This window comes from Periplaneta americana, chromosome 3 (genome assembly GCF_040183065.1).
Source record: "Periplaneta americana isolate PAMFEO1 chromosome 3, P.americana_PAMFEO1_priV1, whole genome shotgun sequence".
In the NCBI taxonomy this organism is placed as follows: Eukaryota; Metazoa; Arthropoda; class Insecta; order Blattodea; family Blattidae; genus Periplaneta; species Periplaneta americana.
The window spans coordinates 94,477,555-94,493,801 of NC_091119.1; the positions used below are offsets into that span (position 1 = coordinate 94,477,555).

General features: G+C 36.4%; 1 protein-coding gene across 2 annotated transcripts in view; it reads left to right on the forward strand.

The window, feature by feature from the left end:
• The window catches only part of LOC138696254 (ankyrin repeat domain-containing protein 29), a 227,425-nt gene that overhangs the window by 196,687 nt on the left and 14,491 nt on the right, over window positions 1–16,247 (forward strand). For both annotated transcript variants that reach the window (XM_069820942.1, XM_069820943.1), the window contains one exon: window positions 1,581–1,679. In XM_069820942.1, coding sequence (XP_069677043.1) covers window positions 1,581–1,679 — 99 coding nt within the window. The remainder of the gene's footprint in view (window positions 1–1,580; window positions 1,680–16,247) is intronic.

The following is a 16,247-nucleotide window of genomic DNA, read 5'->3' on the forward strand; positions in this document are numbered from 1 at the left end:
AACTTCATGTTCCATTTACACAGTCGATTGAATTACCGTATGTTATTTCTTAAAATAATTAATATAAACTTTTTTTACGGAGAAGGGACCCAAAGGCTAGCACCGTAGTCTTTTGGCCTTACTGTGCCTTACCATTCCTTAAGAATGTTGTTGAAGTCCGAACGGTCCGTTTCTTTGTATATACCGTAACTCAGCTATGTGATGTCATCTGTTGATTCGGCCATGTACGCGTAAGGTTCCAATGAAGTTACACTGCTCTTCCACCACCCTCCTTAAGCGTACTACGTCTCTCAAACTGATGCCATCTGTATGTCAGTCACAATACTACATCACACCTTATCGCTTGGGGTGAATACTATTTAAATGGTACTACAAATTTAAATGGAGTATGACGGTGGAATGATGGAGGGAAATGGGAGAACCCCGAGAGAAACCCTTCGTTACCTTGGCTTTATCGACCACAAATACGACTTCGCCATCACGCAGTGGTCGTAAGCAAACTGAGCTACCAACGCGACTATGTAAACTCTTTTGTTTTCCTCCTGGAGAAGTTCTCCATGGTTCTGTATATCTCCGTCTTTCAGTGTTTAGGCTAATGTGACCTGTTCTGATATGAAAAGTTATATTTATGTTCTCATTTGTAATATGTCTTCCAGGAAATCTAGTTAATTTTGGTTTGTAATTTAGGAGCACTTTAGGAGTATAAAATATATTTGAACATGAAGAAAACTTCTGAAGATGTGCAGCCTTGATAATCTTGTCATTTTATCTTATGTAATAAAACTTCAACAATAAGTTGTTTGGACCGATTTAGAATAAGCCGCCATGTACTATTTTTGTTGAATTTATATTTTATATGTAGTATTCTCACATGGAGAGACTCACTGAATATTAACAAGTTCCTCCAATAGTTAGGTAGACAGACTGCACAACAGACGCCATTCTGTGGTATTATGTATGAAAGCGTATATTTCCATGAAAATCTTTGTCAGCATCATCATATCATAATGCTTCCTCTTCATCCTTCGTATAATGAGGAAGTACAAAGAGAAATGGAAGCTCGTAGCTCTGTTGGGAAGATCCTGAAGATTCACATAATATGGAAGAACAGAACTCTCATCAAAAATTGGAAACGGAGTAAAGCCGCAGGTTTCAGTGTCATACGAGTAAATTTAAGGCACGCAAAGGTCTTATCTCTGAATTAGAAGGCTCCGGACAAAATTTATCTGCCATTTTCTCGCACAAATTTCCTGCTTTGCTGACTTGTTTCTGCAGAACCTTTAATTCGGAAATAATCATATAGTCTAAGCATAAAATATAAACTAGCTTCTAAAGTTGTTTCAAAGGTTCTAAAGACTTGTATAAGATTCTCAAAACTTGCGGATAAATGGGTTTAAGATTATCCAAAGATGTCTATATGATGCCAACACTTTGATGCACAAGAAATCTTACTCTTCGCCCCAAATGTAATCTTAATCTAAACATAGCCACAGCTGCCCCAGTGGAGGTGAAGTACTCAGGAATAACCGTCTTTAATGACTTTGCATTTTGATTGTTAATTTCTCTCTGTTTCTGTGCAGGATGGAACCACGCCCCTCATCCTCGCGGCTGCCAGTGGCCACGTGGATTGCGTGAAGGAGCTGCTGGACCAGGGAGCCGACCCCAGAGCGAGGAGAGTGGTGAGTGCACATGCGCAATTGCAGATCAAACTGTTCAGCACCGATATAGAGTAATTATCAGCTGTTATGATTTGTCATAAGTCGCCTGAAACGGTAACCTAGAGTAAATTTGGGGCTCTCCTTTCGTTCTTTTTATTTGTACCATTTTCTCCATGTATGCTCTCTTTGACTTCCTGCCACAACAGATATTTCATATTTTTTTCTTTTTCCCTCTTGGCTAAAATTGTTTCAAATATCGTAATTAAACTTAAAACAAGTCTAAGATGGCGGAATCTTCGCCTTCTTCTCTAGCAAAATGTATGCTCATAAACACATTCGTTTTTACTAACCTCTTACAAATTAATTTAGCCTTATTTTTTAAACTTGGCACCTACTCCTGCATTTAAAACTCTTGCTTGATGCACTATTAGCCGAATGTCTTGAGCTAGAGCGTCAGTTTTCAATGCTAGAGATCCAGGAATCTAAATAATAAGTAATTTTCACCAGAATTACCATTTCCCTTAGCACCATTCTACTATCGATCATTTTCTATTTACTTCCAACCGTCAAATGAAATTCGAATATATGGGTAGAATCGTAATATAAAATAATGTGATTTGTCTCATGGAACTGATTATTATCGATGACAATACTCATTATTACCAACCCATTAGTGATATTCGTTAACTCGGTAAGATATAATTGACCTAGAAGTCATATAGACTACTTATAAAAGTCTTGAATTAATTAAACTATCATAATGGCCCTCTTAGACACAATCGCATCATACTTACTGCCCTCCTCTTTTTTAATCAGATTTGTAAGCTATGTCTTGGTAGGTCAGTTGGCAGAGTTGTAACTTAAAACGACTGCTGACCGTGTTAAAAACTCAGCGAAGCGAATTTGTATTTGTAGTAGAAAAATCCAACGTTGGGAAGGGTTTCCGTTTCCCCCCTCGTCATTTCACCAACACACCCCACAATTCCCCTTTGATTATCATCTCCGTTTCGAAAAATAAGGCACCGCTATGTTTGTGTGGCATCCGAATCAATCATACGTCATGGTGGGTGTTCCTCGAGGTTTGTCCTAAGATTGGTAGATGGCAGTGGTGATGGATTCTAGAGAAATCATAGATATGCATTAGAAGCCCTGGAGCTCCTCAGGTCCTTCCTTTCTTGGTAGGGATATGATGATTCATGTAGGTCTCTGAGGTACGGTAGACCACCATCAGAGATATGGTTTACGGAGTTGATGGCTGGAGAGGAATACGTGGTGTGGCGAATAGTAGAATCGGCTTAGTCGAGCAGCGCATGTCAGAGTGAGACATATATTTCGCTACTCGACTAACCCCTTGCAAGGACGCGAAAATTTATGTATCTTTTACATTTTGTTCTTCACTTGTTGTTAGCCACTCACTCATTTATTCGACGCCAGTCATGAAAAGTTTGTCATAATTAATTTTTTGCTAAGTGAACCTAGAACATGCGGTTCTGAGCGCAAAATAATTATGGCTTTGAACTGTCTTTCCACACACTAAACATATGTATAATATGTTTTCTCGTTTATTTGTACAATCAACATATTGATATACCTACCTAATATAAGTAACTTTTTATGAATCGCTCTCATCAGTTCATCATATTAACGAAATTGTCCTGTTTTTCTACAACCTATAATAAAAATTGTCCCAGACAATTAATTTGCCGTAAGCCTACGTAACATAATGTCGTTTAATTATTTTTCACAAATTAATTGATAGAAGTAATTTATGAGTCATCTAAAATCATCATCAACAATATGAAAGGTTTGGTCTTCATCTTAATGTTATGTTTTATTTAACGACGCTCGCAACTGCAGAGGTTATATCAGCGTCGCCGGATGTGCCGGAATTTTGTCCCGCAGGAGTTCTTTTACATACCAGTAAATCTACTGACAAGAGCCTGTCGCATTTAAGCACACTTAAATGCCATCGACCTGGCCCGGGATCGAACCCGCAACCTTGGGCATAGAAGGCCAGCGCTATACCAACTCGCCAACCAGGTCGACTCTTCATCTTGATCTCATGGCTCTAGGTTTATACTGATGAAATAACTTCGGCTATCTTCCATATGTCATTCTCTTCATATAGGCCAGTGATATCAAAGCAAGCGCATTTTTCTGACCTTGACGTCGTGCGCGGGCATCAAGCGCTAGGTATGGAATGAGGAAGCAGCCTGTTGAATTTAAAAAACAGTGGTGCACAAACTTCAAACGGAACGTGAAATTTTATGTCGTTATTTTTATATGGCTTATTTCGGTTTGATATTATGTATATTGTCTGAAAAAAATACTAACACCAATTTCTTAATACTGCAGTTGTGTTTTAAACGTTAATAACATAATAAAGAGTTAAGAAGGAATATGCACATACATTCCATTGTAGTACAACTATACTGTACTAAGGTGAATGAAACGCATCATTCATAAAGAAAGTTATATCCATAAGTTATATAAGTTATAGCCATGAATTCCTGCCAAGTCCTATTCATGCATGTCCTCGTCATGATCCCTGGGTGCATTTTGCAGCTAAGACATGAAAGGGCGAAAATGCGAGATCCTGACGCAAAAATTGGGACATGCCAGCTAAGGGAGAGAACCCTGACAGAAAACTACCGCTGCCTTGCGGTGTAGTTGGCACTACAAAGGCTAAGGGAGTTAACCCTGAAAGAAAATCCTGGTCCTCCAAGGAGGGGGTTAAGCACAGGGCTAGCTACCCGGTCTTATAAAAATATAAACTGCTACGTTTCCCAAATATATTAAAGCCGGACGGATTAACAGGCATCGACTTTGGCTGCGTAAACGGACTTTATCATTTGGAACATGGAATGTACAAGGAGTAACTGGAAAAATTAGAGAGGTGGTTAAGGCAGTTGAGTCACGGGAATGGACATTGTAGTATTGATGAAACAAATGCAACAGGCAAGAAGGGCAATAAAGATGCTGAATGGGGTACTGTGGAGTAGATCCATTTCCAAACAAATGAAGAAAAGAATTCTACAATCTATAGTTGAATCTATACTAACATACGGGACAGAGGGATGGGCACTTGTTGAACGTCAGAAGTGTAAGATACAAGCGACGGAGATGGAGGGAATAAGAAGAGCTGCTAGAGTATCCAGATTGGAAAGGAGAAGGAATGAGGATGTGAGGCAAATGATGGAGATGGAAGAGTCGGTAATTGAAAGAATCGAAAAACGAACTCTTCAATGGTATGGCCACGTAAAAAGGATGAAAGAATGAAGATGGCCAAAGATTATTCTGGAATGGTCACCTCGGGGAAGGAGGAAGCGTGCGAGACCAAGAAAAACATGGAAAGCCGGTGTCATGCAAATGATAAAGGACCGACATATGCAGGAGGAGGATTGGCGGGATCGAGAAGAATGGCGGAAGGGAATTCAGGGCAACCGCTGAAGAGTGGAAGAGCCCACAAAAGAAAAGAAAGAAGATATCCCCAAAAAAGAGATTGAGTATGACATGATAAGCTGGAATTTATATTGATGATATCTTTAGCCTTATAAAAGTAATCAATAAACTAATCAAAACAATACTATAGTACAAAGCAAAGTTACCTAGGTATATGTTTTAACTGTAAATAATATTACATAACAAAACTCTTATGGCAGTATGCTTTTAAGGTGATATTGGTGCGCAACTTCCTATCATCAGAATATTAAATTATTTTCTCGAAATCTTTTGAAGCTATATACCTGACGTTTTTACAACACATGGGCACATATCTTTTGTTTATGATGTAACAGTAGCTGCTTTGTTTTATTCATTTCCTTACAAACATTTTCCATGCGAATATTTTCAAAATTTTCAAAAAATACACTATCTTCAGTAATACGTATTTACGATACTTACATTAGATTTATGAAAACATCACTTCAGTACCTGTAAGGCTACTAAGTAAACATATCTGAAAATTTCACTTTTCTATAAAAAAAAAAGTTGAGAAAATATTCATTCTGAATAAAAAACAAACTTGTGAAAAATGACCATTAAAATTAAAACTTACATTCCTATAATGGACTTATACTTCTCAGACAAATCTAAAAATTAACACGGGTACAGTTTTAACCCTTTCCAGCCCAATGATTCCATATGGCATCATACACTTTACCTGCTCTGAGAATGCATGTAAAATGCCAAACGACTCCATATGTTATCATAGCCATATTCTTAGTTATTTTTAAGATAGCTGGCACCCCTGAAACCCCGAAACAAAACACTATCGGGCAGCGTTTCTCCTTCATGTCAAAATATTTTTTTTTAATGTTCAATTTAATTTGTGCTGGAAAGTGTTAATAAGTTCTTTTCCCTTTATCTATTGATTCAGTGCTGGCCATCCCTGTATATAGCTCGACCAAGCGGTATATAATACCTCTTTCGTCTGTCTCTTTCCTTTCCGCTGTAAAGCTCGCCTATGGGCATCAATTGACATGACTGATATAGGCCCGACTTTCATTCTTATTGTTAATCGTACAATAATTTATTTAGTTACCTATCTAATTCGGTTCTGAAATGATATTTGATTTGGTAATCACTCATTTCTAGAATTATTCTCATTCATTGTTTTATATTATAATTATTTCAGAGGTGGTGTCAAATCAGCCTAATACAGTGTTATTTTTACCGCACCACTTGGAAATAGGAAATTATTACGTTTCATGTTTGTATCATTCAAATTATTCAGACTTATGATATCCAGGATATTCACAAGAGCAATTGGCTCACAAATGTTATAGGACTACCTAATTGTCATTTTTCCTGTCCCTACCATAATGTTCACTGTTATTTAGTAGTGCTTTGAATGTCCCTTTTCTTTTGACTGCATTAATTAAGTTTCTTCCTTTTCGGAAACCAGTCTGAGAACCAAGAAATTATTACATTTCAACTTCGGAATGGTCCACAGTGTTAACTCTGCTGCACTTCCGTTGAGCGTTCGATAGTCCGGAGGCTGTCTCACTTAAATTATAGGAGTGAAGTTCGCTCCTGTCAGAACGCGCTGTTTATATGTATACTGAACGAGTTCAACGAAAGGGGATATCTGGAGAAAAAGCGTAACAAGCTTTAATTAATGTTTGGTGGCGTAATAGAATCGCCCCACTGTTACAAGGCTCGAGGCAAGTTTCGCAAGTTTGTATAAGGCCTGTAGCATACTGAATCAGTTAAAGAGATACGCCGTAAGCTCAGGGAAACAGCTCTATATCGTTGACTATCGAAAAAACGTAATAAAACAATGAATCTAATTAAATCTGTGGTACAGTACATTAATAAAATATTGAAGTCCAGAACTAGAAAATAAATGCACATAACATTTTATGTCTACTGTTCTCGCAATATTATTCCATGAAAGCGAATTTTGAACACTTGAAACAGATGATAAAAATAGAATGCAGGCAGTACAAATGAGAGAGTTAATATGGGTAAAGAAAGTTGCACTATTGGACACACAAAAATTATGACATACCGGTATGAAATATATTAGTTCCCACAAAATATACAGGATTTTTAATAAGTAATGTGTAAATTTAATTACGTAAAATTTGAATGAATATTTTGAGTTAAATTTTCGGACACGTCAAACCTTATATTGTGATCCGGATCTTTTATATATCTAATAATATTTTCTGAGTGATGAATTAGGAGAATTGATCGAATGTTAGATAAAATGTGTGTATCCGAGAAATTTCTTAAAAACCATCTTTGTCCTCTAAAATTCTCTTTGAGCTCCCCGAGATTTGAACCCAGATCTAGGCTGTAGGAAACTAACGCTCTAACCATTGGACTAATTTAGCATCTATTTCCTCTAGTAGATCAATAACACACATTCCTACTGCTATAAAAGCTTGGTAGTGTCATAATTATTCAACAATTCGAGAAAAAACATACACAGTATTTTTTAATTACGATGCGTTGCTATTCTTACAATAAATCTCAATTAAGATGACTTGAAAATTATGTAAACCAACTTAAAAAGTTGTTGCGGGAGAAGAAGACAGAGGAGCTGACATGGACTGGGAGCTCGAGCAGTTCATATCCGCAGGCCTGCCTATAAAGCGCTTAGGGCGTTCTTTAGAACCCGTAGTCGATAGGTCGTGACAACTGGAATGCTTATTTGGTTCCCACGAACCTTCTGCTATGAATAATACAACTACATAAACTCACACTGTGTGTGCTTTCGACATACTCGTTTCTGTACGCATGATTGGAGGCAGCCGTTCATATTATAAACAAGCGTCCAGACGCGGTTAGAGAACTGACAATGAGTACTACATAGATGTACGCACTGATTCAAGTCAGACTGTGGAGCTCGTAGTTCAATAATAGTATTAAACAACATTCCTACCAAGCTGGCATCATCGTCACGTTATTTTCACTTGCGGCACGCTATCAAAATTAAACTGATAAGTGTGTGCTATTGTACACCTTTTAAAAATAGTATGCAGTCCAGCATTTCATTTTGAATCGCTTTAGAGCAGGGCTGGGCAGCAAGAGCGTATTCTACTCTCTCACGGGGAGCCATATGATTTCTCTTCATCCCCTTTCTTTCCCGCCGAACACTTCGCAGCGTTGATTCAGTGACGGATGAATATTAAACGTCCCCGTTCAGAATCTGGATGCGCTCCCGATGCCCAGCCCTGCTCTAGAGGCACCTTCATAGTAATAATAATAATAATAATAATAATAATAATAATAATAATAATAATAATAATAATAATAATAATTGAATCGCACTTTTTAGAAAGGAACTAAGTCAAAATATGCTACTTTTCTGAAGAGCAAATGAAACTTATTTTATGAATAAATACCATTTTACCAGCGTCGTATATAAATATCAACTTGATGTTTAAGATACAGGGAGAGGTTTGACTAAGTGTTTTTCTCCGCCAATTAGTGCACATTGAAAGTATTAATCATTTCATCAGTTAAAATAAAAATCGCAAATTTTGACTTAGTTCCTTTCTAAAAAGTGCGATTCAATTATTATCATTATCGTTATTATCATCAAATATTAATTAGTATTTTGTCTTGGAATCGTTCACGTGAAATTTGCTTTGAAATCTAATACCCCTTCATTTTCCCATTATTTGTGTATTTTTAATTGATACGGTAATATTTTGTATTTATTTCATGATATATTCGACAGTAAAATAGTGTGAAATATCTTTATTTCTTCTGTGAGCCAAAAAAATAATGCCAGCTGTTTTCTTATAAATAATAATAATAATAATAATAATAATAATAATATTTATTTATTTATTTATTCTGGCGAAATTAAGGCCATCAGCCCTTCTCTTCCACTTAGCCAGAAACAAAAGAAGTTGATACAGTTTGCAGTATTACAAGTTAATGATTACAGACTAATATTTAAAGAACTCTAATAAAAAATGTATATAGTCATACAAGCACAAGTTGAGTAAAATAATGCAAACATACTAAATAATAATTACAAAAAATATAGGGCTAGAAGTTACGCTCAATGAATATGCAAGCGGTAAGTGAACCAATATTACAAATTACAAGAATTACAAATTCAAATGTAAATTATAACTATACAACACTGAGGAAAATTACATATATACATACATAAGGGGAATTAAACATGAATGAGGAAGAAAGAAGACATTTTCAGAAAAATGAGTAAAATATGTACTAACAATTTGTAGGATTACAAATATAAATATTATAAATAGGCCTACATATCTATAGTAACATCTAAAACTTCTACATGGATATACATTTCTTTCGTCTACTTGCTAAATTGTCCATGCTTCCCTTTCATGTGTTAGTGTTGATTCTGTTAGAGTTCTCTGAATTGTTTCAAAATTTGATTTATAATCCTCTGTTTTCGCATATTTTGTTGTTATTTTGTCGGCATAGCTATCTTTCTCGCAATTTATAATGTATTATAGTCTAATTAAAAGTGTTCATGAAATTGAACTCTCGTTTAATTGTAATCATTAATTACTTTAACCTTTCGTTATGTTATTACATATTTTACTTTTAAAAATGTCATACAGAAATATAATTTTGCATATTCAGGAAACAAGACATTTTCTCATCAGCAACTTTTATGTAAGCCATGACATTGATCTATATTTTTATTTTGTATGTATAATATCAGTCATTTTATCTTACACATTCGCCAATATTTAAAGAAATCCTGGTGGCCCAGAATGAGCTGCCAGTTGTCATTCGTCTCCAGGGACACCAAAGCCCCGTGCGCAGCTGTGGCGGCCTCAACGTGGGCGTCGCATCTCAGGCCGCAAAACTGGTCGAAGCAACAAAGATAGCACAGACTACTTCATTGATTTCTTGTCTATTCAATAGAGTCATTTGAATCTTGATCATCTGTCCTGAAAGACACAAATCAGGGACACAAGTTTCTTGCTTTATTGGCTGTAGATGAATAAATTGCTTAAGTTTGCGTTTACTGTGGTCTGACAAGTATAGCTGACAGTAAAAGTTTCAAGTCATATTTTCTCTTGCCCTTCACCAAATTTTATAAAATTTTGAATTGATATCATACCACATCATATACTCATCATATTTTCCATTCAGATGTTTAAAGAACGACACCAATCAATGGTTCTGGGCTAAGCACTGTACGACACGGTATCTTCAGCTTTATTCTCATTTTCTGAGAGCAGTCAGTCTGAGATATATCTGCTTAAAAACCTATACAACTTAATCACCATGCTGATGAAGATGACGCCTTTCTCAAAGTGTGTCCCGCAGCCTAGGTTCTGTGAGCAAATCTTGGAATTCTGCCTGTAAGCACTAAATGATTTTTACATTTTATTTTATACTCAGAGAATACTATAAAATACATACAAAATAATAACAATGAATAATAATAATAATAATAATAATAATAATAATAATAATAATAATGTGCCTCTGATTGAGGTTCTGGCTGATATGTATATCTACATATTATCAGGCAGTAGGCTACATCTCACTTGACGATATGTGTCAGAGGAAGAACAATTGTTCGTATGCATCTGAAGTCTGATTAGTGGAATGTGTAGCTAATCGGAGATGTATGCATTGGAGGTGAAAATGAACTGGCTACCTTATCCCATTATCTCCCGGCCTAGTTGCCTCATGAGTGATGCCTTATTGTGTTACTTATGAGGTTCAAGCCTGTTTTCGGACAGTTGACTAAACAATAATAATAATAAAACGGAAATAGATTACAAGAGTTCCGCGGCGGAAAAGGTTCGAGAAACACTGCCTTTAAAATCTAGACTGGCTCAACAAAAACTGCAGAAATCTATCTAAACATTGTTACTTGAACATTACAACAGCAACACAATCAACAACGATTGATTATCGCGGGATGTTCTCGCTATGCATTGTGTCTTATCTTCCGACAGCACAGCGTAGAATATCGAAGTACAACCTCTTCTTGGATGCATGCCTCGCTTCTCGTAAAAATGTTCCCAAAATCCTTGCCAAGTTCTTGCCTGGTGATAGAAAATTCAATTTGTGTGATATGAATACAGAAAAGTTGGCTAGTATACGTCTGATCACTATCTATAATGCATTTTAAATTATCAGTAACTTGTTCTCCACACATCAACTATTGCTCTCCTTGTTACGTTTAGGATTTGAAATGTTTTCCACAACCATGTTATCTCCAAGTACTTTTTTCACGTCTACAAGATATTTTTTCACAAAAGTCCCCTCAGAAATGTTTTAATGGATTTGATATATACATAATAATAAAATGCTACAGCTTATAATCCATTCAATCTTTAATTCTGAGTCCTCAGGTTTTTAGTAGCAATCCACTTCTTATAATTATAAGATTATAATCATCTATCAATACAGTTCTTGTAGTTCCTTCGCACTCATATAGATTTTCTTTTTTTAATTATGTATAATGGCGTTTCATATTATGCCACTCTTAGAGACAAAGTTTGCATGAAAACAATACATGAGACTTCTGTATAAAAAATATTCATATGTACGACATTGAGCGGTACTGGAGGTAGAAAAATATAGTTTCTTCGATTTTTAATCGATGATTTAACGACAATGTCTCATCTACAAGGTTACCTAGCGTCAATAAAATTGGTAATAGCGAATGAGTCTTAGGACGGATTACCTTACAGTTGGGGGAAAACCTCATAAAAACTAACCAGATATTTAGCCCAAGCGGATTTCGAACCCACGCCCGAACGCAGACTAGGATCAGTAGGCAAACATGCTAAGCAACACCGGTAGCCTCTTGAGATCGGAAGCTCAGAATTAGAGATAAGTCATATGGCCATTATCACGTCTCGGCCTTCGGAAAGACTGCGATTTCAAGTAATCACTTTCCCAGTGTTGCTGAAGCCCTTTATTTGTTGTATAGAGTGAGTCAGGAGGAAAGGTACTTGGTGTGAAGGGTGATAATATTGGTGATTCCGAGCAAAAAAAATTACATGAACATATGCTCTGTTCTTAACAGTATCTAACTCACAGCTGTTTGAAAATCACGGGCGTCAGTCTCATGTCTTTCATCAGCACTCACATGCAGATGCAACCAAAACGACATTAGGTTGTAGTAGGATAAATTAAACGTATCCTGTGCGTTGGATCGGTCGCGGTGCAGTCATTTCTTGGCCACCGAGGTCACCCGACCTTACTCCATTGGATTGTTGTGTGTGGAGTTGGCTTAAGAGCGAAGTCTACAAGCGAAAAGTGGAAACAAGGAAGAACTTCTCGCTCGCATTTTACATGTTTGTGTTCAAGTAAAGGAATGTTCAAATCAGCTCAGAACAGCAACAAAGCAGCTGTCTACAGGAGCTGCAAAGTGCATTGAAGTTAACGGTGGACGTTTTGAACATGTAACATGTTCTGTAAAGAAAAGTACACAGTTAAACAGAACATAAGGTAACAATGTTTTAATGTACTATCACCTGCATTTTTCCCGTTCCTCATTGTTTCCATTAGTTTTCTCCAAAACCGTTAAGAACAGGACATATGTTCATACAAACTTTTTTGTTCAGAATCATCAATATTATCATCCTGAAACCGTGTACCTTTCCTCCTGATTCATCCTGTATTTTTATACTTATTAATTTTACGCGAGTAATGTACCATATTTAAATATTTTCACCGCTTTCGAAACATAATGAGTAATTTGATTTCTTTAATGGAACAAACTTCAATGATTACGTATCCTGAGAGTGATAATGCAGGTCATCATTATCACCAACCACAGGGATTAGACCTATTGGCCTGTTTCGTCTTCAAAGTTTTCTTGTTTCCAGTCCGGCTGTTACTTTGAAGATTCTCAGTAATAAAGATGTCCCCTGGCCTCGTTACGAGCGATGCGCAGAGTAAGACTGGTAGTAGGGTTGCTACTTTAATGTTTCCAGACAAACATCGCTGTGCACTGAAGGCTGGTTCACAATAAACCGGAAACGACAACGAAAACGAGAACGGAAATATTGTTAAAATAAATGTATTTAAATGTGATAATTCACAACTAACTATTGTGAATGCTCGTATTTAAATGCATTTATTTTAACATTATTTTCGTTCCCGTTCTCGTTTCCATTCTCGGTTTATTGTGAACCAGCCTTAACCCCTAGAGCGAGGGTTGCTCCTTCTGCTCCTTAGACCGAGCTGAGGTAATATTCCCAAGTCGGTCTGGTGACCGACTGACCGTTGAAGTCTTCACACGTTATCCTGTGTAGGAGATCATTATACCCTGAGTCACTGGGACCCCGACAGAACTTAGCCACCATTAAGGTACCCGCCCCCGCGACTTGGACGCGTTTATCGAGAATTATTCATGTGTGTACAGTTAGTAGCCTTGTATAAGACCAAGGCTAGGGGCTAAATTAAAATCAAGTGATGGATAATTTTTTTTTCGCTGTCGTAGGCCATAGCTTCCAAAATTTTAATATATCAATATTGTTTCACATTGCATCATATTAATCTCGTAAGATAAATATAAAATTACTTTTCAGTTTATAAGTTCCGGTTGTTTATTTAAAATATAATTTCGTAGGCTTTATACGTATTGTATCTATTCTTTATTCCACAATACGCACGTCCATTTGTCTTCGCGATAACAGCTGACAGAAACTGATCGCTTTCCGATAGTTGCCCGGACTAAATATGAGATGTCATATAGGAGTATACTAGTACGCGATTTAGATTTTATGCTATTCCTGTCTCCAGATAATAAGTACTTACATCATGTCTATATTATCTTTTTAGTAAAAGTGGGACGAAGCATAAGATTGGATTACAAGGAGGTGATTATAAGGAAAGAGGTAGAGGTGCTTATTGGAAGGGACTTGGACCATCCTCAAATATTTCAGCCCAAATAAGCTTTTCGTGCACCTGTGATGTAATGAGTTGCGTGCTGGCTGTGCTGCCCGGTTAAGTAGACCCCGTCCACCACATTACACAGCCGTCTCCAGCAATCGAATCCGTATACCTATACCCAGAGCCGAATTTGTTAACCCTTAAATTGACAAAGTATCCTATAGGATACAACAGGTTAATAGGCTATATGCTATAATTTTAATAGAACAATAGAAACAAAACTTGTAGGAAAATTAAAATTTCAAAATACTATAATATTGTACAACATATAAAATATGGACATTGCGATAGTTGTTTTCTTTACAGTCCGACAAGATTTAATAAACTAGTGTGAGAAATGAAGTTTTGCCAATTTAAGGGTTAAGCCACAGTTAAGCTATAAAATATAAGAAAAAATATTTTTAGTTGTTCAATATAGTTAATCTATGACTAAATTTTTCACGCGAATTTTACATTTTCTTGCGAAAGTCTTAATTTGCTCAATAAACACAAAAAATGATGTATTTTTTATTTTTTTATATCTAATTTTTCGTGGGAAATACTTAATACATACTTAAACCAGCGAATAGGGATTATAAAGAATGGACACTTCGCGTCGGTACCTTTGATGTAGCCGGACCGATTTCAATGACCTTCAAGCCAGCTAGAGCGTCAGATTCTGCTTTCTCCCTAGAGTTGGCGCTGACATCACACCAGCTAGCAGTCGACACAGCGGAAATATAATTAATACATCTAGGTACATTATGTACTCAAATAAAATAAATTGGATCCATAAAATAATAAATCCTTCATTAACTGTAATGTCTAGACTCTAGAGTTCCTTTATAATGAGAGTTCAGACGTTGACCCCTACAACAATTAAAATATGTAATGATTTGATAGCGCTGAAAATGGAAAAACAAAACTCTTACGAGAAGTAAAACCATATACCTATATTATATTATATACAAATATTAAACGAATTCGATACTTAATTTTATAATGCATTGTATTATTTTATAATATAATTTATGATATCTGAAATATAAAATATTATTATTACAACTAGTTTGTCACTGAGAAATAAGGAAAAGCTGTTAACTTGAATTTATTTGAATCAAAGCGTTACTGAATTATGCAATAAGGTAGGCGATGTTTGGATCCTGTGCCTTAATTCTATTCTCAATTATTATCTTAGCGTATGCTCGATTACACTACCTCTAGCGCTTGAAAGTGGAACTAGCCGCTGGCGCACAGAGAAACAAAACACAGGAAAATTCGCTCAGTGTCCATTCTTTATAATCCCTATTCGCTGCTTAAACCTTTTGACTTTCTCTTATTTATATGCGTTTAGATTTACTAAAAGTTATTTTGCCTGCCAGCTAATAGCTTGGCCTTACTTACTTACAAATGGCTTTTAAGGAACCCGAAGGTTCATTGCCGCCCTCACATAAGCCCGCCATCGGTCCCTATCCTGTGCAGATTAATCCAGTCTCTATCATCATATCCCACCTCCCTCAAATCCATTTTAATATTATCCTCCCATCTACGTCTCGGTCTCCCTAAAGGTCTTTTTCCCTCCGGTCTCCCAACTAACACTCTATATGCATTTCTGGATTCGCCCATACGTGCTACATGCCCTGCCCATCTCAAACGTCTGGATTTAATGTTCCTAATTATGTCAGGTGAAGAATACAATGCGTGCAGTTCTGTGTTGTGTAACTTTCTCCATTCTCCTGTAACTTCATCCCGTTTAGCCCCAAATATTTTCCAAGCACCTTATTCTCAAACACCCTTAACCTATGTTCCTCTCTCAGAGTGAGAGTCCAAGTTTCACAACCATACAGAACAACCGGTAATATAACTGTTTTATAAATTCTAACTTTCAGATTTTTTGACAGCAGACTAGATGATAAAAGCTTCTCAACCGAATAATAACACGCATTTCCCATATTTATTCTGCGTTTAATTTCCTCCCGAGTGTCATTTATATTTGTTACTGTAGCTCCTAGATATATGAATTTTTCCACCCCTTCGAAGGATAAATCTCCAATTTTTATATTTCCATTTCGTACAATATTCTGGTCACGAGACATAATCATATACTTTGTCTTTTCGGGATTTACTTCCAAACCGATCGCTTCACTTGCTTCAAGTAAAATTCCCGTGTTTTCCCTAATCGTTTGTGGATTTTCTCCTAACATATTCACGTCATCCGCATAGACAAGAAGC